Consider the following 18,158-nt stretch of genomic DNA (forward strand, 5'->3'; position numbering starts at 1 on the left):
AGATTTTTTCCCTTTTGATTAAATTTATTGGGGAGACCAAAATTATACAAATTTCAGGTGCACAATCCTACAACACGTCATCTGTACACTGTATTGTGTGTTCACCACCCCAAGTCAAGTCTCGTGCATCACCATTTAGCCCTCCTATAACCTCCTCCACCCCCCCATCACCACACTGCTATCTGGGTCCATGAGTTTTTTCTTTTTTACTCAATCCCTCCACACACACACACCCCTCCCCAGCTGTCAGCCTACTACCGATGAGTCTCTATTTTACTTGTTAGTTCATTTTGTTCATTAGATTCCACATACCCTACATAATAAAAGGCTAATATGCAAATTGTCCCCCAGGGAGTTCCACCAACCAGGAGTTTGACCGCTCGCTATGACGTGAGTTGACCACCAGGGGGCGGCGCAGAATGAAGGGAAGCTCCTATTGGCCCTGATTGCTGGCTAAGCCTACAGATCCTACCTGTGCATGAATTTCATGCACTGGGCCTCTAGTGAGTAAAATAATACGGCACTTGTCTTTCTCTGACTGGCTTATTTTACTTAGGACTCTCCAGTTCATCCATGCTGTCACAAACGGTAAGATTTCCTTCTTTTTTACTGTCCAGTAGTATTCCACTGTGTAGATGTACCACAGCTTTTTTTTTTTTTTTAGTATAGTAAAGGTGGAGATTTATTGAAGGACAAGTACAGACTCCCGCGTGGAGAGAGGGAAAGAGTCCCACAGAATGGACTCCCATGTGGGGAGGGGGAAAAGGGGCCCACTGAGTTTTTTCCCCTATGTGTACCACAGCTTTTTATCCACTCATCTACTGATGGAAGTTTGGGCTACTTCCAAATCTTGGCTATTGTAAATAACGCTGCAGTGAACGTAGGGGTGCACATATTCTTTCAAATTAGTGTTTTGGGTTTCTTCAGATAAATTCCCAGAAATAGAATTGTTGGGTCATAAGGCAATTCCCTAAAAAAAAAAAAAAAGTTATTGATTTCAGAGAGGAAGGGAGAGGGAGATAAAAACATCAATGCTGAGAGAGAATCATTGATCGGCTGCTCCTGTATGCCCCCTACTGGGGATCAAGTCCATAACCTGGGCATGTGCCCTTGACCAGAATCGAACCTAGGACCCTTTATTCGGCAGGCTGATGCTCTATCCACTGAGCCAAACCAATTAGGGCTGATTATCATGTTTTTATTTGTTGATTTATTGATGATAGCCATTCCATAAGACATTAATAAATATCTATCACCATCAACACTCTAATAAAAAATTTAATACACATGGGGAAGGACATATTACCAGAACAAAGGAAAATAATTTAAATTGCATAAAAGTTGCCTTTTAGAAAACAAGTACATTTTTTTTTCTTTTTGTATATTTTCCTGGATAGGAGTAAACTTTGCAGCAGGCTAACATTCATTTGCTTGAAGACTAGTACTTGGAAATACTAGTATATAATTGACATTGCTAAATAAGAATGTAGAGATGAAGAGAAGTTATGTGTCACTGCTTTCAAATGAGCTCAGTACATTTTTCTCTAGATTATTTCCTCCCCTGCTTCAAGTTGCAGGGACCCTTTTAGTCAGTAGCACAGGTCTATCCCTGTCTCTTGGAATTTCTTTAAGATCATTGAGTGGAAGACATTACTTTTTGAAAAGTTATTGTAAACAGGAAAATAATTCCCAAGCTGGTGCCTTAGGAATTAAAAATTCTCTCATTAAGAGAGTCAGAGTAATGGGGAAGGGCAGGCCCATAGTAGATAATGAATACTGGTGTTCCTCAAGGCAATCTGCATATATCTGCCTAAAACACAACAAAGAATAGATTATCATCACTAAAAACATTGATTAAATAATTATCACTTTAAGAATTGATCCCAGTTTACTTAATTATTACTTTCCTGTTTTTTAAACTTTCCTTTTTAAAAATATATTTTTATTGATTTCAGAGAGGAAGGGAGAGGGATAGAGAGACAGAAACATCAATGATGAGAGAGAATCACTGATTGGCTGCCTCTTGCACACCCACACTGAGGACCAAGCCCGCCACTAGGCATGTGCTCTGACTGGGAATCTAACCGTGACCTCCTGGTTCATAGGATGATGCTCAACCACTGAGCCATGCCCTCAGGCCAATTCTTGTTACTTTCTGACAGAACTCCAAAATAGGTATTTTGACATAGGACCCCTGAATTTGGCAGTGTGTCAGTCAATATGGTCAAAGGACATTCAAAAACATAGGAAACATTTAGATTTATATTCTATTAAAACTAATGTCGCATGGCCCAGAGGGTGTGGCTCTGTGGTTGAGTTTCGACCTATGAACCAGGTCACAGTTAATTCCCAGTCAGAGCACATGCCTGGGTTATGGGCTCTGCCCCCAGTAGGGGGTGTGCAGGAGGCAGCCAATCAATGATTCTCTCTTATTGATGTTTCTCTCTCTCTCTCTCCCCCCCTTCCCTTCTCTGAAATCAATTAGAAAAAACACTAATGTCACATGGATGAATGAATCAGTCCACTGCCATATCCTATATAATAAAAGGCTAATATGCAAATCAAAGGGCAGAATGACTGGTCGCTATGATGCACACTGACCACCAGGGGGCAGATGCTCAACACAGGAGCTGCCCCCTGGAGGTCAATGTGCTCCCACAGGGGGAGCCCCGCTCAGCCAGAAGCTGGGCTCAGGGGCTGGCAAGTGGCAGCAGCGGTGGTGGGAGCCTCTCCTGCCTCCACAGCGTTAAGGATGTCAGACTGCCAGCTTAGGCCCAACATCCGCCCCCCCAATCCCCACCCCAGGGCTCCCAGACTTGGAGAGGGCGCAGGCTGGGCTGAGGCACCCCCTCTCCCCAGTGCACGAATTTCGTGCATCGGGCCTCTAGTTTATGTTTAAATAAATATGGGTTGCGTGTCAGCAAACCAGTGACAAGTCCTTTGTTGGCGTACTTCCCAGTGCTTTTGTGGGACCCTAGTACCTCCGAAGGATGCCTTCACACCTCTATTTAAACCTGGATTCCTCCTAACACTAGGGGGAGGCCAAGAGCTTTGGGACGCCTCAAACGCAGGGAGAGGGAGGAGACACCTACTGCCCAGGCACGCCGCTCGGGTGACTGGCACAGACATCAGCTAATGGGATCCGGGCTGGGGCGCGCCGGTGCCCCACCCCCTCGAGCGGCCCGCGGCCCTCAAGGCACTCTCTGGCCCGCTCTGCGGCGGCCGCGGCCTGGGCGGACGGTTCGCCGCGCGCAGGCGCGGACCCTGGACCTCGCTGCAGCCCCCAGCGCCTCGGGGAGTTACACCGACGGGGTCCGCCCGCCGGCGCGTCAGTGCGCTCCCGCTCGGCCGTCCTCCCGGGTCCTCCCAGCGCTCGCCGCGCGGGGATGGCGGAGCTGCGGCCTAGCGGCGCCCCCGGCCCCACCGCGCCCCCGGCCCCTGGCCCGACTGCCCCGCCGGCCTTCGCCTCGCTCTTCCCCCCAGGACTGCACGCCATCTACGGAGAGTGCCGCCGCCTTTACCCCGACCAGCCGAACCCGCTCCAGGTCACAGCCATCGTCAAGTACTGGTACGCCCCGGGCCGCGGGAGTCCCGAGCGGCGGGCTGGGGGAGTGTAAGCGCCCGGGGCGAAGTCATTTGCGGGGGAGGGGGCGGAGGAGGAGGAGGGGGAGGATGGTTAAAGCACTTGGAAGAAGGGCTTCCTGCTGGGAGGGAAGGAGTTAAGGCTCAAGTTAGGAATGGGGACAAAGGGGTTAAAGAAGACTGCGGGTAGCGAATGGCTAACGCGGGTGGGGAGGTGGAAGGGTTAACTGGGACTTGGAGAATGGAGTGAATGGGGGTGTGCGCAGGAGCCGAGGGGGATCGATAGGAGAGAGGAACTGTAAACGTGGTGGAAGGAGGGGGCGCCTGGAGGGGGTCATTAGTGGGCGAGGGGAAGCCTGGAGGGGGTTGCGGCTGAACTGGGGCGGGGGCGGGGCGGGGTGGGAGTGGGAAGGCGAGGCGGGGTCTGGGGAGCAGTGGGGAGGCTTCGGAGGCGCGCGGCCGGAGGGGCTGCAGGGCACCGGGCTGCACGGGCTCAGAGGCGGGTCTGGGGAGCCCGGCTCCGCGTTGGGTGAGGAGGGGCGCTGGCTGTGAGCGTTGCGCTGGTGAAGCGAGGAGGAGGAGGAGGAGGAGGAGGAAGAGGAGGAGGAGGAGGAGGAGGAGGAGGCGGAGGAAGAGGAGGAGGAGGAGGAGGAGGAGGAGGAGGGCACCCTTTTGATACTCCTAGTGAGCTCAGACCTCCTATCGGTGCAGTGCTTTTGTGTTGGAAGTTCCACCAAACAACTTTTCCCGATAAACTTTGTGCTAACTCCGCACAGTTCCCTCTCGCTCTGCAGCTGCTTTCCTTTAAGACATTGGCGAGGACAGAGGCAGGGCCAGGGAGGCCCAGGGTTTGGCTGAGGATCGAAGGGGACCGGAGCACGTACTGACAATGTGGGCCTCGGACAGCGTGGAAGGGAGGCGGTGAGATGTGGAGGCGCTTCCTAGCCGCCAGCTTCAGGATGTAGGCAGCCGTTTCCCAGGGAATCTCTTCAGCGTCTCTGTTGAGGATCAGACCTTTTACAGATGGGCTGGCCTGGGGGTAGGAATGGTCTGTTCTCGTTTCCCATTCCTGTTTCATCCTGCAGCCTCTGGGAACCGTGGGAAAGAAAGAGCCTACCTTCATGATATTTCTGGACCACAAGTTGACTGCGGGATGGGTTGAATATGTCTGGAAGCACATTCTTGCAGGCACTGTGTTAAGATGGCCCCTTCATTGAGTCCTGAAAGATTGTTCAGGCAGCTGCTTGGGGTGTGGCCATAGGGTAGACCTGAAGGGGGATGTGAGGGGATGTCTTTTCTGGTTGCCTCTCCCTTTGTCCGAGTCTCTCCTCCAGGACAGTGTCTTCCTCCAATAATGGCAGAAGGTAGGCTCCATAGGACTGGAACCAGCTCCCTGTGTTGATGGGAGCATGTGAAGAGGCGGACAGCGTGGAGGACCAGCCACCTGCTCCTTAGGGAGGGCCGCGGGGAGCAGCCAGGAGGTGTGGCCAGTGGTACAGTTCTCTCTGGCAAGCAGGCTGCTCTTTGGTTGAGACGAGTGTATGAAGAGAGCTTCCGAATGAAAAGCAGCTCTTGATAACTTAATCCCCATTCTAATTGCACCTCTATAGTTAAATACGGATTGTGATGAACTCTACTGGATTGTGTCATGAGAAAAGTGGGCCTGGCTCTGCCATGCTGTTTGTTCAGGCCTCATTTGAGTGTAAAGAGAAATTGCTACACAGACTTGGGCAACTGTCTTTGTCTCCAAGTGGCCATGAAAGATAGAGTTGTGTGTAAAAGGTATGGAAGCACAGGCAAAGGACAAAGACTAGTTTGGGCAACTTTTTTTTTCTCCCCCTGCTGCAAGCTTGTTAACCAGGCAGGACTTATTTTCAGAGATAGACTAAATTCTAATGACGAATAAAGGCAACTCTACAGAATTCTTTGCAATTAGAAATGCTTCCTAGACGTGGAAAAATATAAGAGGGGACAGCTTGGCAACTAGTTCTTTCTAGGTTTGGAGGGTTTTGCATGATTAAGACCCTGAAATTAATTCATCGATGTACCTCACATTTGGGATTCCACTAAGGCCTCTTCAGTTCTCGTAACAGGATGACTGACCGAGGCTGCCTGGGTCTGGCTGTGGCCCAGTGTACCTGGGGGTTCCTTTCCTTGCAACGGAAGGGTGGGTCTTGGCTAGTGGACCCTGGTCAGCAAGGACATTCTGAAAGCTGAGACGTAAGTGAGTAGGGATCAGAAGCAGAGAGGCAGAGCTTGTGCTCTGGGGCTACTCCAGCCCTGCAGCTGCCCTGGGGAGTGAGTCAGGTGTTCAAGGAATTAAGTTGAAGGGTGCTGGGTCCTCGGATAACATCTTTTTTTAAGCACAAAACATGAAAATGTTCTACAGACTCATCTGCTTCCCATCAGGTTTCCGAGCAAGTAGAACAGAACTATCTGTGCTTGGGGATGAGGTTCATTTGGTCTGACTCTTGGTCATTCCCTGCAGTTGAGTTTTAGGGTAAAATCTCTCTCCTTGAGAGTACTTCCTGCGAGACTTGGCCAGAAAGAGGGTTGTGGTGGCGCGGCAGAGGAAGCATGGAATGGTGGATGCCGTTTTGCCTCTTGTTGCTGGGTGGACCGGAGCCGAAGGAGGGGTAGGACTGGGGTTCTGCAGCAGGACAGTGGAGCACACGTGGAGCCTCTAGTCACTCCCATCTGCTCTTGGGCTGTGCACTCTCCTAGGGTCCTTTCAGAGTTAGCTGCTCTTTTCTCTCCTCCCTCCCCGACAAGCTCCCCTAAATCCAGCTGGTTGTGGAATTAGTCAAATGATTTTGGCAAAATCTGAGTTAAGGAAAGACAGGGAGATTCGTCCTTTTCCCTAATCCACTCAGTTGAGATTCTAAGCTATTTGTAGCAACTTTCTTACAAGTTTTATAAATAACTTAGCATTTCTTAGCAGAGAATAAGGATTTTTACAGGAGCAAATAATATCCTGGCAAAGAGGATGAAACCAGACCTGCTGGTTTTAAATAGTGCTTTAATTGCATGGTGTTGGCATGCTTGCTGGGATCACACATAGCATGCCTTTTATTTGGTGGTTGGTGTTCCTTTAGCACATGAACCCAGTTGCAAAGTGCACTCCATCAGTGTCCCAGGAGCAGCAACGTTTTTGCAGTCTGTGGAACAGTCAGCTGTCCGAGGCAGCTCAAACGCAGAGTGTTTGTGGGCTAAATGCAGACTTCCTTCCACTGATGGTTTCCATTTATTTCGTCTGTTTCTCAAGTCTACCAGTTTCCCTATCCATTCTGAAGAAAAGCAGGATTTTTTTTAAAAAAAAGAGCACTAATTGCTCTACTAAAGGGAACCCTTATTGAATTAAATCCTCAGAGTGAGGCAATGACTGAGTCTCTTCCTCAACTGCCTTTCTGTTGGAATTATGTGGGAAGTTTAATGTGGTCCTCAGAGGCCCCAAATAATTTAATGTTCCAGTTCTACCTTTGAGATGGTAGTCTCCTAGGATCATTTTCCAGATCCTGGAGCTCACAGGGCTCAGCCTGGCTTCTGCTGCAGTTATCTTTATCTGTGCAGAGGTAAGCTAGCCCAAGTTTGGCCTTTGTCACTTGTATGATAAAAGACCAGCTTTGGGCCGAAACCGGTTTGGCTCAGTGGATAGAGCGTCGGCCTGTGGACTGAAAGGTCCCAGGTTCGATTCCGGTCAAGGGCATGTACCTGGGTTGCGGGCACATCCCCAGTGGGGGGTGTGCAGGAGGCGGCTGATCGATGTTTCTCTCTCATCGATGTTTCTAACTCTCTATCTCTCTCTCTTCCTCTCTGTAAAAAATCAATAAAATATATTAAAAAAAAAAAAAAAAAAAAGACCAGCTTTGGGCCATGGCCGGTGTGGCTCAGTTGATAGGAGCATTGTCCTGTACACGAAAAAGTTGTAGGTCCGATTCCCAGTCAGGGCACATGCCTAGGTTGCAGGTTCGATCCCTGGCCGGTCAGGGCATGTGCAGGACGCTACTGACTGATGTCTCTCTCCCCCTCTCCCCCCTCTCTTCCTCTTAATCAATCAATACAAAATGTCCTTGGGCAAGGATTAAAAAAAATTCCCCAAACAACCAGCTTTGTCTGTGGGGTGCAGGCATGGGTCTGGAGGCATTGGGTTTGTTTACAACAAACTGGAATTAACATAGGGCACAATATAGTCTGTCTCAGAGGCAAGAATGAAGCTGAGCCTCTGCTTCCAGGAACAGTGCCCATTGGGGATGCTAAGGATGGACTCTCAACAGAGGCCGATTGGATTGACTGATGCACCTCTAGCCTTGAAGCATGACGTATTTGCAGGCACCATGAAGGAGAGAGAATGCCTGCCAATTCCATTTGGGATTGGTAATTTGAAACAGGAGGAAGCAAAAGGGGCAACCATCCAGTCTGTTTTATTTCTAAAAGAGGTCCTACCTGTTGGGGATAGGAGAAAGGAGTCTGTCGTGCTTGGGGAATTGGGCAACTTCTGGCCACCCATCCCGTGGTCTTATCCCAGAGAGGTGTGGCCTCCCGTCAGTCATTGTTCACCCCAGGCTCCTTCAGTTTGGGGCCCTTTAGGTTTGTAAGACATCCCTTAGCTTCACACTGTCTGCTTTCAGGTTCACACTAACAACCCTGTGTTTTGTCTTTTGCAGGTTGGGTGGCCCAGACCCCTTGGATTATGTTAGCATGTACAGGAACGTGGGGAGCCCTTCTGCCAACATCCCCGAACACTGGCACTACATCAGCTTCGGCCTCAGCGACCTCTATGGTGACAGCAGAGTCCATGAGTGAGTGTGTGCCACTTGCCTCCCCTTCACCTGCCTGTTCCTTAGCCTTGAACCTTTTCTCTGAGGTTTTCCTGAGTAGGGATGATGATGTCATAGTCCTGTGGGGTTGGTACTTCTCAGGTGGAACCTCTGAGTGTCTGTCCTTTGCCTATATCTCCTTGTGCCAACGTGGTCCAGGTCAGCACCGGAGCTCTGCTTACCTGGTGCAGGAAAGTGTCGATGATGAGCTAGAGTTCTAAAACTACCAGGTTTTTCCAAGCTTGCTCTGGTGTTTGAGCTCAGAGGGCAGGCAGCATAGCTATGATTCAGAATTTATGTTGATGCTTTTAAGTCTACTTCTTCTCTCCCCCCTCCCCCCCTCCGCTAGCTTATTATGAAAAATGTTAAACATAAAGCAAAGTTGAAGAATTTCATAGTGAATACTCATATACCCACTACCTAAATTTTACCATTAACATTTTACTCTACTTGCTTCATCACGAATATATCCATCTCTATAGCCATCTGTGTCCCTCCATCCATTTTACCTACTTCCTCTTTGAAACAGATTCATGGATTCTTGTTTAATTTAGTGCTCAAAGCTGAGGTAAGAAAGGTGAGCGTTCTACCTTCTAGCATAAGTGCTAAGAGGTGTTAAATTGGAATTATGGCAAGTGAATTTCTGGCAACATTCTTCTTCCATTGTCTTTTGTCTTCTCATTCAGTGAAAAAAGGCCAGAAGCAGTGGTTCATTTATTCAGCATACATTCATCAAGCACCTATTTTGTAACAGATACAGAACATCATAATAAATGTGTTGGGAATAAAATCCCGAGACATAACTCTTGTATTGAGCTCCTGTTCTCGAGGGGCAGGAAGCTTAAAGAGATGGTTATAGTACTTTGTAATAAATGCTACAATGGAACATGCTCTGGGAGCAGAGTGGAGCGAGTGACTGTTAATCAGCCTGTGGGATCAGAAGCTCCAGGAAGGAGGTGAAGTTTGAGAGGAATCTTGTAAGCAGGGGGCTGGCCTGAGACCTGCACCTGACACTTTAGGACACCAACATTCACTTTGAGGACTGAGAGAGGCTTTAAAAATCTTCTAGCCCATGTTTCCAAAACTTGTAGTGCTGCCTACATAATTTTTGCCACCTCTAGAATATTATCTGCTGTGTCTTCTCTAAACTAACCCTCCTTTTAAAAATTGATATAAATAAATCTTTAAAAGTGAAATTACTATCATATATGGAAACCAATATCATTTGCTATCAATTAAAGGTAGTTATGGAAATAAACACAGTAATAACAAAACAATGTTATTAAATTCTAGCTTAATACTGTGGCCTGTCACAGAATATTCTAAGCCTGAAGCCACCTTTCTCTTTGTTCAAGAGATTAGCAAGAAATATGAGAGAGGTATTAAAAAAATATGTTAAGCCCAGCCCGTGTGACTCAGAGGTGGAGCGTCGACCTATGAACCAGGAGGTCATGGTTCAATTCCCGGCCAGGGCACATGCCTGGGTTACAGGCTCGATCCCCAATGTGGGGCGTTCAGGGGAATCCGATCAATTATTATTCTCTCTCAGCATTGATGTTTCTATCTTTCTATCCCTCTCCCTTCCTCCCTGAAATCAATAAAAAAATATTTAAGGAAAAAAAAGATATGCTAATACCGAATGGAACCTGGCACCAGTCATGATTAGAAAAACTGAAAGAGAATTGAAAAGGGAACTTTTTTAAAAAGTGTGACTCAGTGTTATTTATTGTCACAGATAAATAGGAAACACTGATGTAGCCCACCTCCCTTAGCTGTACAGGTGAGGTAAGTCCAGCAGCCTGCCAAAGGCCATACGGCAAGCTAAGGTGAGCAGCAGGATCTCCTGACATCCCCGCTGTTCTATGCTCTCTCTCATGATTGGGAAGAAAGGAGTGTATGGGGCATTTGTCTTTAAGATGATGATACAAGCAAACTTTAAAAATATATATATATATATATAATATATATATATATATAATATATATATATTGATTTCAGAGAGGAAGGGAGAGGGAGAGAGAGATAGAAACATCAATGAGGAGAGAGAATCATTGATTGACTGCCTCCTGCACGCCTCCTACTGGGGATCGAGCCAGCAACCCTGGGCATGTGCCCTTGACCAGAATCGAACCTGGGACCCTTTGACCCGCAGGCCAATGCTCTATCCACTGAGCCAAACCAGCTAGGGCTGCCTTTCCATTTTAATTAATCCACAGCATATATTAAATGTCTACTGGGTACCTCCTCCCATTAATATTTTTCCTTCTCCTCACAACTTGTTGAGGGTAGACAAGCAGAAGCCCTGCATTTCTTCTTGCCCCTGGCATGCTTGCTTTGGGGGCAGGAGAGGAGCCCCATCCTGGTATCCCTAAAAAAGGGTGAAGAGTAAGCTGATTGGATGAGCCCTCAGATGGCTAGTTCCATCCAAGTTTTTTCCCTATTTACATTCATGAAAGGAAACAGGACAAGAGAGCACTTGTTTGGATTAAAAGGTTCTCAAGAGGCTGTTTCTGAAGTTGGAGAGATGGAACAAGTTCCAGCTCGGGGCAGCCGCAGGGGAGAATGGAGTGCTTTTCTGCGGACCCTAAGGCTACTCCCAACCGACTTCAGCAGCAGAGACTGTCGTGTTGCTCTTGCCTGGACTTGGGAGGTGTGAGACAGCTGAACGTCAGCTGCCAAATGCTTGTCGGAAGCTTGCAGCTCTGGCTTTTCCTTTGTGCCCAGGCAGCTGTGGACTGGACTGTAGAGATTTGTGGGGCCGTGCAAGAGGTGTTTCTCTGTGTGAGGATTGGGGGCTGCCCCTGGTGCTACAACCGGCCTAACCACAACGCACTCAGCTGTCTAGGTGTAGAGAATTTGTGATCTCAGGCAGACTTCCCTGATGAGATTCCACTGGGCAGGTCATCTGCTATACGCGTCGGCTGGTTCCAAAGACAGCTCTGTGTGGTGTTGGCCCAAAGGGTGGCAGCACCACAGGGTAGAGCCCACACCTCCTCTACTGCATGGTTGATGTGGGTTCTCCGCCACAAACGCTGGCTTCTCGGCAGGGATGTCCATGGAGTTTGGAGTTGTTCTTGCCCGCCTTGGGGACTGGAATTGCTGGTGACTGGTTTTCTATGGCTGCCTCAGGTTTTGCCTTTTCCCCACAGGTGCCTTGCAGCTGGGCTCTGCATGGAATGAGTTATTTATTAAAACACTGGATACAGATTAACTTTTTCACTTGTTGTTTTGTGTGGTCTTGGTCCTCTACAGATGGGAAATGCTAATTTCCTTCTTACAAGCTTAGTTTGCAGGAACTTTTTGTGCCATTTCCAGTGGAAATCCTGCCTTTGCCATAACACACCTGCCCTGAGAGCATGGTTTCCTCTCTGGTTGGGCATTTGCTTTCATCCCAGAGCTCTCATGAGGCTAACAACTGGACTGCCTCTGTAAGCACACACTGAGGGCAGGTCCCCGCCTTTCCCCCAGCTGGGCACAGCAGGCTGAGGAAGTGCTGTGTAGGCCAGTGATGGCGAACCTGACACGCGTGTCAGAGGTGACACGCGAACTCATTTTTTTGGTTGATTTTTCTTTGTTAAATGGTATTTAAATATATAAAATAAATATCAAAAATATAAATCTTTGTTTTACTATGGTGGCAAATATCAAAAAATTTCTATATGTGACACGGCACCAGAGTTAAGTTAGGGTTTTTCAAAATGCTGACACGCCGAGCTCAAAAGGTTCGCCATCATTGGTGTAGGCTCATTGGAGGGCAGGCCTCCCTGAAGCTTTGGTCCCACTGTCTTTCTCTCAGAGGTGTTTAGTTTCAGGATGACTGTTGGTGTGACACGGTGACTGCTATCTGCTAAGGGCAGGGAATCTGGGCTCCCTGGAAAGAGCAGGGCACCCTTGGTTTTAGCCCAGGGTGGGAGTAGGGGCCAGCAGTGGGGCTAGAGGTCTTTCTGAAGCTGAAACCACCACTCTGGGTCGGATTTCAGGCCTCAGATCTCTGACTTTTGAAATGTTGAGACTTTCTTTTCTTTGGTAATCACAGGAACACTTAAGGCATTGTGGGGTTCCAGCAGATCTGTGCAGATGTGTGGTTTCATCTTTTATCAAGCATTTCATTTGCAGCATAGATTAGCTCTTCCTCCATGGGGTAGTGATTCCAAACTGTCTCCTCAGCACTAAGGGGACAGTGGGAAGAGGTTCCTTGAGCTGGCCCAGTCAAACTCACTTTAAAAAGTCTGAGAGGACACCGTAGCCAGTTTGGCTCAGTGGATAGAGCGTCAGCCTGCGGACTGAAGGGTCCCGGGTTTGATTCTGGTCAAGGGCATATGCCCAGGTTGTTGGACTGTGCAGCACACCCCACCAGCAAAGCTATGTCAAGTTCCCAATACGAGCAGAACGTTGGAGAAGATGATATGTTAGGGTTGGGAGACAATGAGAAGTCATATACCTAACTCCTGTCCCTGGAAACCCCAACATCTATTTGGTAAGAAATGGCAGTGGCTGGGAAAGAAGATAGTGTGGATTGGGGCTGGAAACAGCTTTTGGCTTTATCTGACTTCTGTGGCTTTGAAGCTGCTTCTCTTACCCTGTGATCTTCAGTGCTTCAAGAGACTTAAAAAATGTAATAATAGCAAACAGTTTTTACTGTGTGCAAGCACTATTCTTAGTATTTTATATGAACTCATTTTATCTTCACTATCTTTATGGGGTAGGGATTATTAATATTATTTTCCAAGGAAACTGAGGCACAAAGATGTTGAGGAACTTATATACTTAGCTAGTGAGTGCTGGAGCTGAGCTATAAACTCAGGGACTCCTGCTCTAGTAGTCCTCACCCTTCCCTTCCCTTCCCTTCCCTTCCCTTCCCTTCCCTTCCCTCCCCTCCCCTTCCCTTCCCTCCCCTTCCCTTCCCCTTCCCTTCCCCTTCCCCTTCCCCTTCCCCTTCCCCTTCCCTTCCCCTTCCCCTTCCCTTCTCCTTCCCCTTCCCCTTCCCCTTCCCCTTCCCCTTCCCCTTCCCCTTCCCTTCCCCTTCCCCTTCCCCTTCCCTTCCCCTTCCCCTTCCCCTTCCCCTTCCCCTTCCCCTCCCCTTCCCCTTCCGCTTCCCCTTCCCCTTCCCTTCCCCTCTCCCCTCTCCCCTCTCCCCTCTCCCCTCTCCCCTTCCCTTCCCTTCCCTTCCCTTCCCTTCCCTTCCCTTCCCTTCCCCTTCCCCTTCCCCTTCCCCTTCCCCTCTCCCCTTCCCCTTCCCCTTCCCCATCCCCTTCCCCTCGTTTGGAAGGTTGTCTGGAAGGACGTCCAGTCTGATTAGCATATTTCACTTTTATTATTATAGATAGATTTTCATATCATTTTTAAAAAACATTTTTGTTTCTGTAATGGTTTTTTAAATTAGTAGACTTTATTTTTAGAGTAGTTTTAGGTTTACAGAAAATTGAACAGATTGTATAAAGAGTTCCCACATACCCTTTCTCTTCTCTGCTTATAGTTTCCCTTATTATTTCATACTAGAGGCCCAGTGCATGAATTCATGCATGGGTGGGGTCCCTCGGGATAGCCTATGGGGATCAGGCCTCAGCTCGCACCCCCAGGCTTGCAGCCCCAGCTCGCGCCCCGCAGCCCCACCTGGCGCCCCACCTGGCATCCCACCTTGGCCTGGCCCTGCCCCCTCACCTGTTCCACCATCCCGCCTGTGGGGCGATCGGTTGTGGGAGACCCCCCTCCCCCCGCTAGGCTCCCTCAGTGCCTGGGCGCCAGGTGGCAGCCCTTTCCTCTGCTGCCACCACCACTTGCACCGTCTGTGGGCCAAAGGCGGTGCGACTGGGCTCCCACTTGCACCCGCCTTGGTCTGGTGCCACCTGCTCACCTGCTCCACCATCCCGCTGCAGTCCTGCTTTTGTCGGGGGCCCATTGGGCGGCAACACCTCCACCTCCACTGCCACTGGCTGCCATCCAGCACTAGGTCATCGTTGATGCCCACCATGTTCCGCGCCGCCCCCTGGTGGTCAGTGCACATCATAGTGAGCAGTGTAACTCCCAGTTGAGCAACTGCAGGAGGGGACAATTTGCATATTAGGCTTTTATTATATAGGATCTTGCATTAGCATGGTTCATTTGTTACAGCTGATGAGCCAGTACTAATAACATTGTTATTAACTAATGTCCCTACATTAGAGAGCCCTAAAAATGTATTAACTAATGTTCCTACATTAGGATTCTCTCTTTATGTTATGCAGTTCTGTGGGTTTCAACAAATACATATTTTGTACCCACCATTACAGTGTCATACAGAATAGTTTCACTGCCCTAAAAGTGACTTGTGCTTTGCCTATTTATGCCTTTCTCCGTCCTCCCAAACCTCTGGCAACCACTGACTGTTTTACTGTCTCTTCAGTTTTGCCTTTTCCAAAATATTATATAGTTGGAATCATAAGTAAAGTAGCCTTTTCAGACTGACTTCTTTCACTAAGCAATATGCATTTAAGGTTTCTCCTTGTCTTTTGGGAACTTGATAGCGCTTTTCCTTTTATCACTGATTAATATTTCAGTGTATGTTTGTGCCATAGTTTATCCATTCACATATTGAAGGATATCTTGATTGATTCCAACTTTTGGCAGTTTTGAATAGAATAAAACTGTCATAAACACTCATATATAGGTTTTTGTGTACATAAATTTTAAACTCATTAAGGTTAAATTGCTGGACCATGTGATAAGACTGTGTTTAGCTTTGTAAAAAGCTGACAAACTCTCCTCCAAAGTAAGTACGGTACCTTTTCATTTCTACCAGCAATGAATGCGTTCCTCTCATTCTGTGTCCCCACCAGCATTTGGTATTGTCAGTTTTTTAGATTTTAGCCATTCTAATAGTGGTGGAGTGGTATCTTATTGTTGTATTAATTTACAATTTCCTAATGACATGAGATGTTGAACATCTTTTCATATACTTGTCCGCTGTCTGTATCTATTCTGCGGTGACATATCTTTGTTTTTGTTTCTCTCCTCCTCCTGTACCCACTCCACTCCTGACCACATATACTTTTTCTCACAGGATGAGTTCAGACAGTGGAGCTAATTATGTTTTCTGGAATATTTTCCTTTGGGCTACTTTTCAAGCCATTAAGTGAGTTAGTTCCCCTGAGTAGGTGCTAGGTCCACGTCTGAATTCCATCTTTGTTGATTTTAACTGGGGCTGGCTCATGAGTTCTAAACCTTCTTTTCCCCAATGATGGTATCTTCTGTAAAGTCTGTAGCTGGTACTGAGGCTTACATCCTCAATCCCAAGGTTCACGGTTCATTGTGTCCTCCAAAACAAAATGTAGAAAGATTTGTCAGCTGCAGACCCTGCGAGCTTAACCTTGCCTTCAATGAGAGAAGAGTACACCAGGCCCCTCGAGGCCCCAGCCAGACCTCAGACTCTCTGTCTTGGTTGAATGAGATCAAAAGGATTTTCCAAAATACAAAATTTTCCTGGCCTATACTTTTCCTGTTCTATCCATTATTGCTGGCACCTTTCAGTTACAAATTTGCCTTTTTTCTTCTTGATTTTAGAGAGAGAGGGGAAAGGGGAAGGGGAGAGAGAGAGAGAGAAACATTAACTTGTTGTTCTACTTACTTATGCATTCATTGATTGCTTCTTATATGTGTTCTGTCTGTAGATCAAACCCAAAACCTTGGCGTATCAGGATGACACTCTAACTAACTGAGCTACCCAGCCAGGGCTAAATTTGCTTTTTTCATTATAAAGACAGTTGACCTGTTTTACCCAAAATGTTGGGAATTAGAGAAGGGTGAAAAAAAAAAAATTCCTAATCCTATCACCTTTTGTTTGCGATCCTGTATCTGTCCTCATGATGGTTTCTGTAAGCAGTTAATCTCGAGTGATGCTTTCCCAGGTGTGTGTGTAGGGCTTCTGTCTCATGTTAGTCCCCTCAGTTTGGGACTTAACATCTTCTAAGGCTTCCCTGCTACCTGGCTAACACTGTTTTCTAAATGCAGTTGGCTCACGGCTGCTGAGGTTTCCAGATACTGAAAACAGCACATTTGTTTGGGAAAATGGCTCCTACCCATTGCCATATTGCATTTTTTTTTTTTTTTTTTTTTTTTTTTTGCTGCTTAACTTCTCATAGAAGTGAAGAGCAGTTTAGGTAGTATATGTACCAGCTGTGCTGGCTGCCCACCTCTCAGTTAATACCTTGTGTGTGTTTTTCTACTGGGCAGTACTTTGATTCTTTAACTATAGATTAACATGCCTGGTGGTGATAGTCCTGAGGCTGTATGTTGTTCCTATTTGTTGATTTCCCCTTAAAAAGGTGATCAGTGTTTGGATTTGGTGGTCATTGTCACCTGGAAGTAAACACCATGAGCCTCCTTATTTCTCCCTTTCTTGGGTGTGTGGATACAGAAGATGTGAGACTGGATTACAGAGTGCCCCAGGCTCCTGGTACACAAGGTTTACAGAAGGTTCACAGTACAAGCACGAATGTCAAGAGATGGATGAGATACTTTTCAGGCAGTTGCCTGAAATAAATGGCTACCATCTTAGGCTCATGAGGCATTCTGACATATATGAGAATCAAATAATGTACTAATACTGTATGTATGCAGCAGGATCTGGTCAATGGATCTAGGAAAAAGGGTGGCCCACTGTTCTGTCCTGGCACTGGGTCTACCTGATGTTGAGTGGTACACCTGGTTCCCATTGTTAATCATCAGCCTCTCTCCTTCATTTGGAGGGTCGGCCTCTCGTTCATTACAGTGATAATCATTGTTGAGACAGTTCTGGACATGAGTATAGAGTAGTGAACAGCATACTCCTATCCTGGACTTCATGGAGCCTCCAGTCTTTTTGGCTGAAGGGTCCTTTAACTGGAAAACATTGTGGGGAGGTGGGCCTAACAGTCTCGGAGCCTTAGGTCACCATGCAGGACCTCCTTGCCTCCTTTTCTGCAGCCATGCCCTGAGGCCTGGTGGAGGGCTCTTTGTGAGCAGAAGACCTGTGGCCCAGAACCAGAACGTTGTCAGGATTGTTTGGGGCCAGTTGCCCATTTATCAGTGAGAATATGGGTTTATCGGAGCTTCTCAGAGTGATGTGGTTCACTGGGCTCCAGGCCCTTTATTTGCATGTCAGTAAAAGCTAATGGCCTTCAAAGATCCCTTACCTTCCTACTCCCTCCCTTGTTATTCAGGCTTCTTGAGTCTTGGGTCATAGGACCAGCTTTGCCACAAGAAGGCCAATCAAGGAGATGTTTTGTTTTTCCAGCACTGTCCCTGCGAGTGCTTGGAACCCTGCCTCTGACCACTAGTTTCCCTTACTCTGATCTCAGGCTTTTCAACATGAGGTCAGGAACTCGGGAGCCATGCCTGTGGGGAGGGGTAAGTACTAAAGAATGGGGCCTGGCCCTGGCTCCCGATCCCAGGGGGTCAAGCTGGCGGCTGCGCTTTCTGCCTGTGATGGATTTGATTCCCAAATGCTTCAGAAACACTTGGTGGTGAGAGGAAAAAACATAATGGAAACAGACAGATGACACTTGCCCTAACCCCTTTTCCTTCTTGCTCTAGTTTTTCCAGTATATTGGGTTGCAGACATACTGGATTCCTGCCCTCTAAAAGCTGGTGTGGCAGTTTCTCATTCCTGTAGCCAGGGGTTTTGCATAGAGAAGGAGCCCAGAAGGATGGCAGTAGCTAAGCAGGGAGGCTTTGAGGTTGGAGCTTTGCAGGAACATTGCTGATGTGGGTCCCTTAGTTCTGTAGCCGGGGGCAGTGGCCACA

General features: G+C 47.7%; 1 protein-coding gene across 1 annotated transcript in view; it reads left to right on the forward strand.

The window, feature by feature from the left end:
* Positions 1-3,386: 3,386 nt before the first annotated feature.
* SUFU (SUFU negative regulator of hedgehog signaling) overlaps positions 3,387-18,158 on the forward strand; it is a gene marked incomplete at its 5' end in the record, with an annotated part of 90,063 nt that continues 75,291 nt past the window's right edge. The window contains 2 exons of the mRNA XM_081105228.1: positions 3,387-3,613; positions 8,247-8,381. Of these exons, the coding sequence (XP_080961354.1) occupies positions 3,387-3,613; positions 8,247-8,381 (362 nt within the window). The remainder of the gene's footprint in view (positions 3,614-8,246; positions 8,382-18,158) is intronic.

The sequence above is a fragment of the Myotis nattereri genome (assembly GCF_964212035.1).
Source record: "Myotis nattereri genome assembly, chromosome: 13".
Classification (NCBI taxonomy): Eukaryota; Metazoa; Chordata; class Mammalia; order Chiroptera; family Vespertilionidae; genus Myotis; species Myotis nattereri.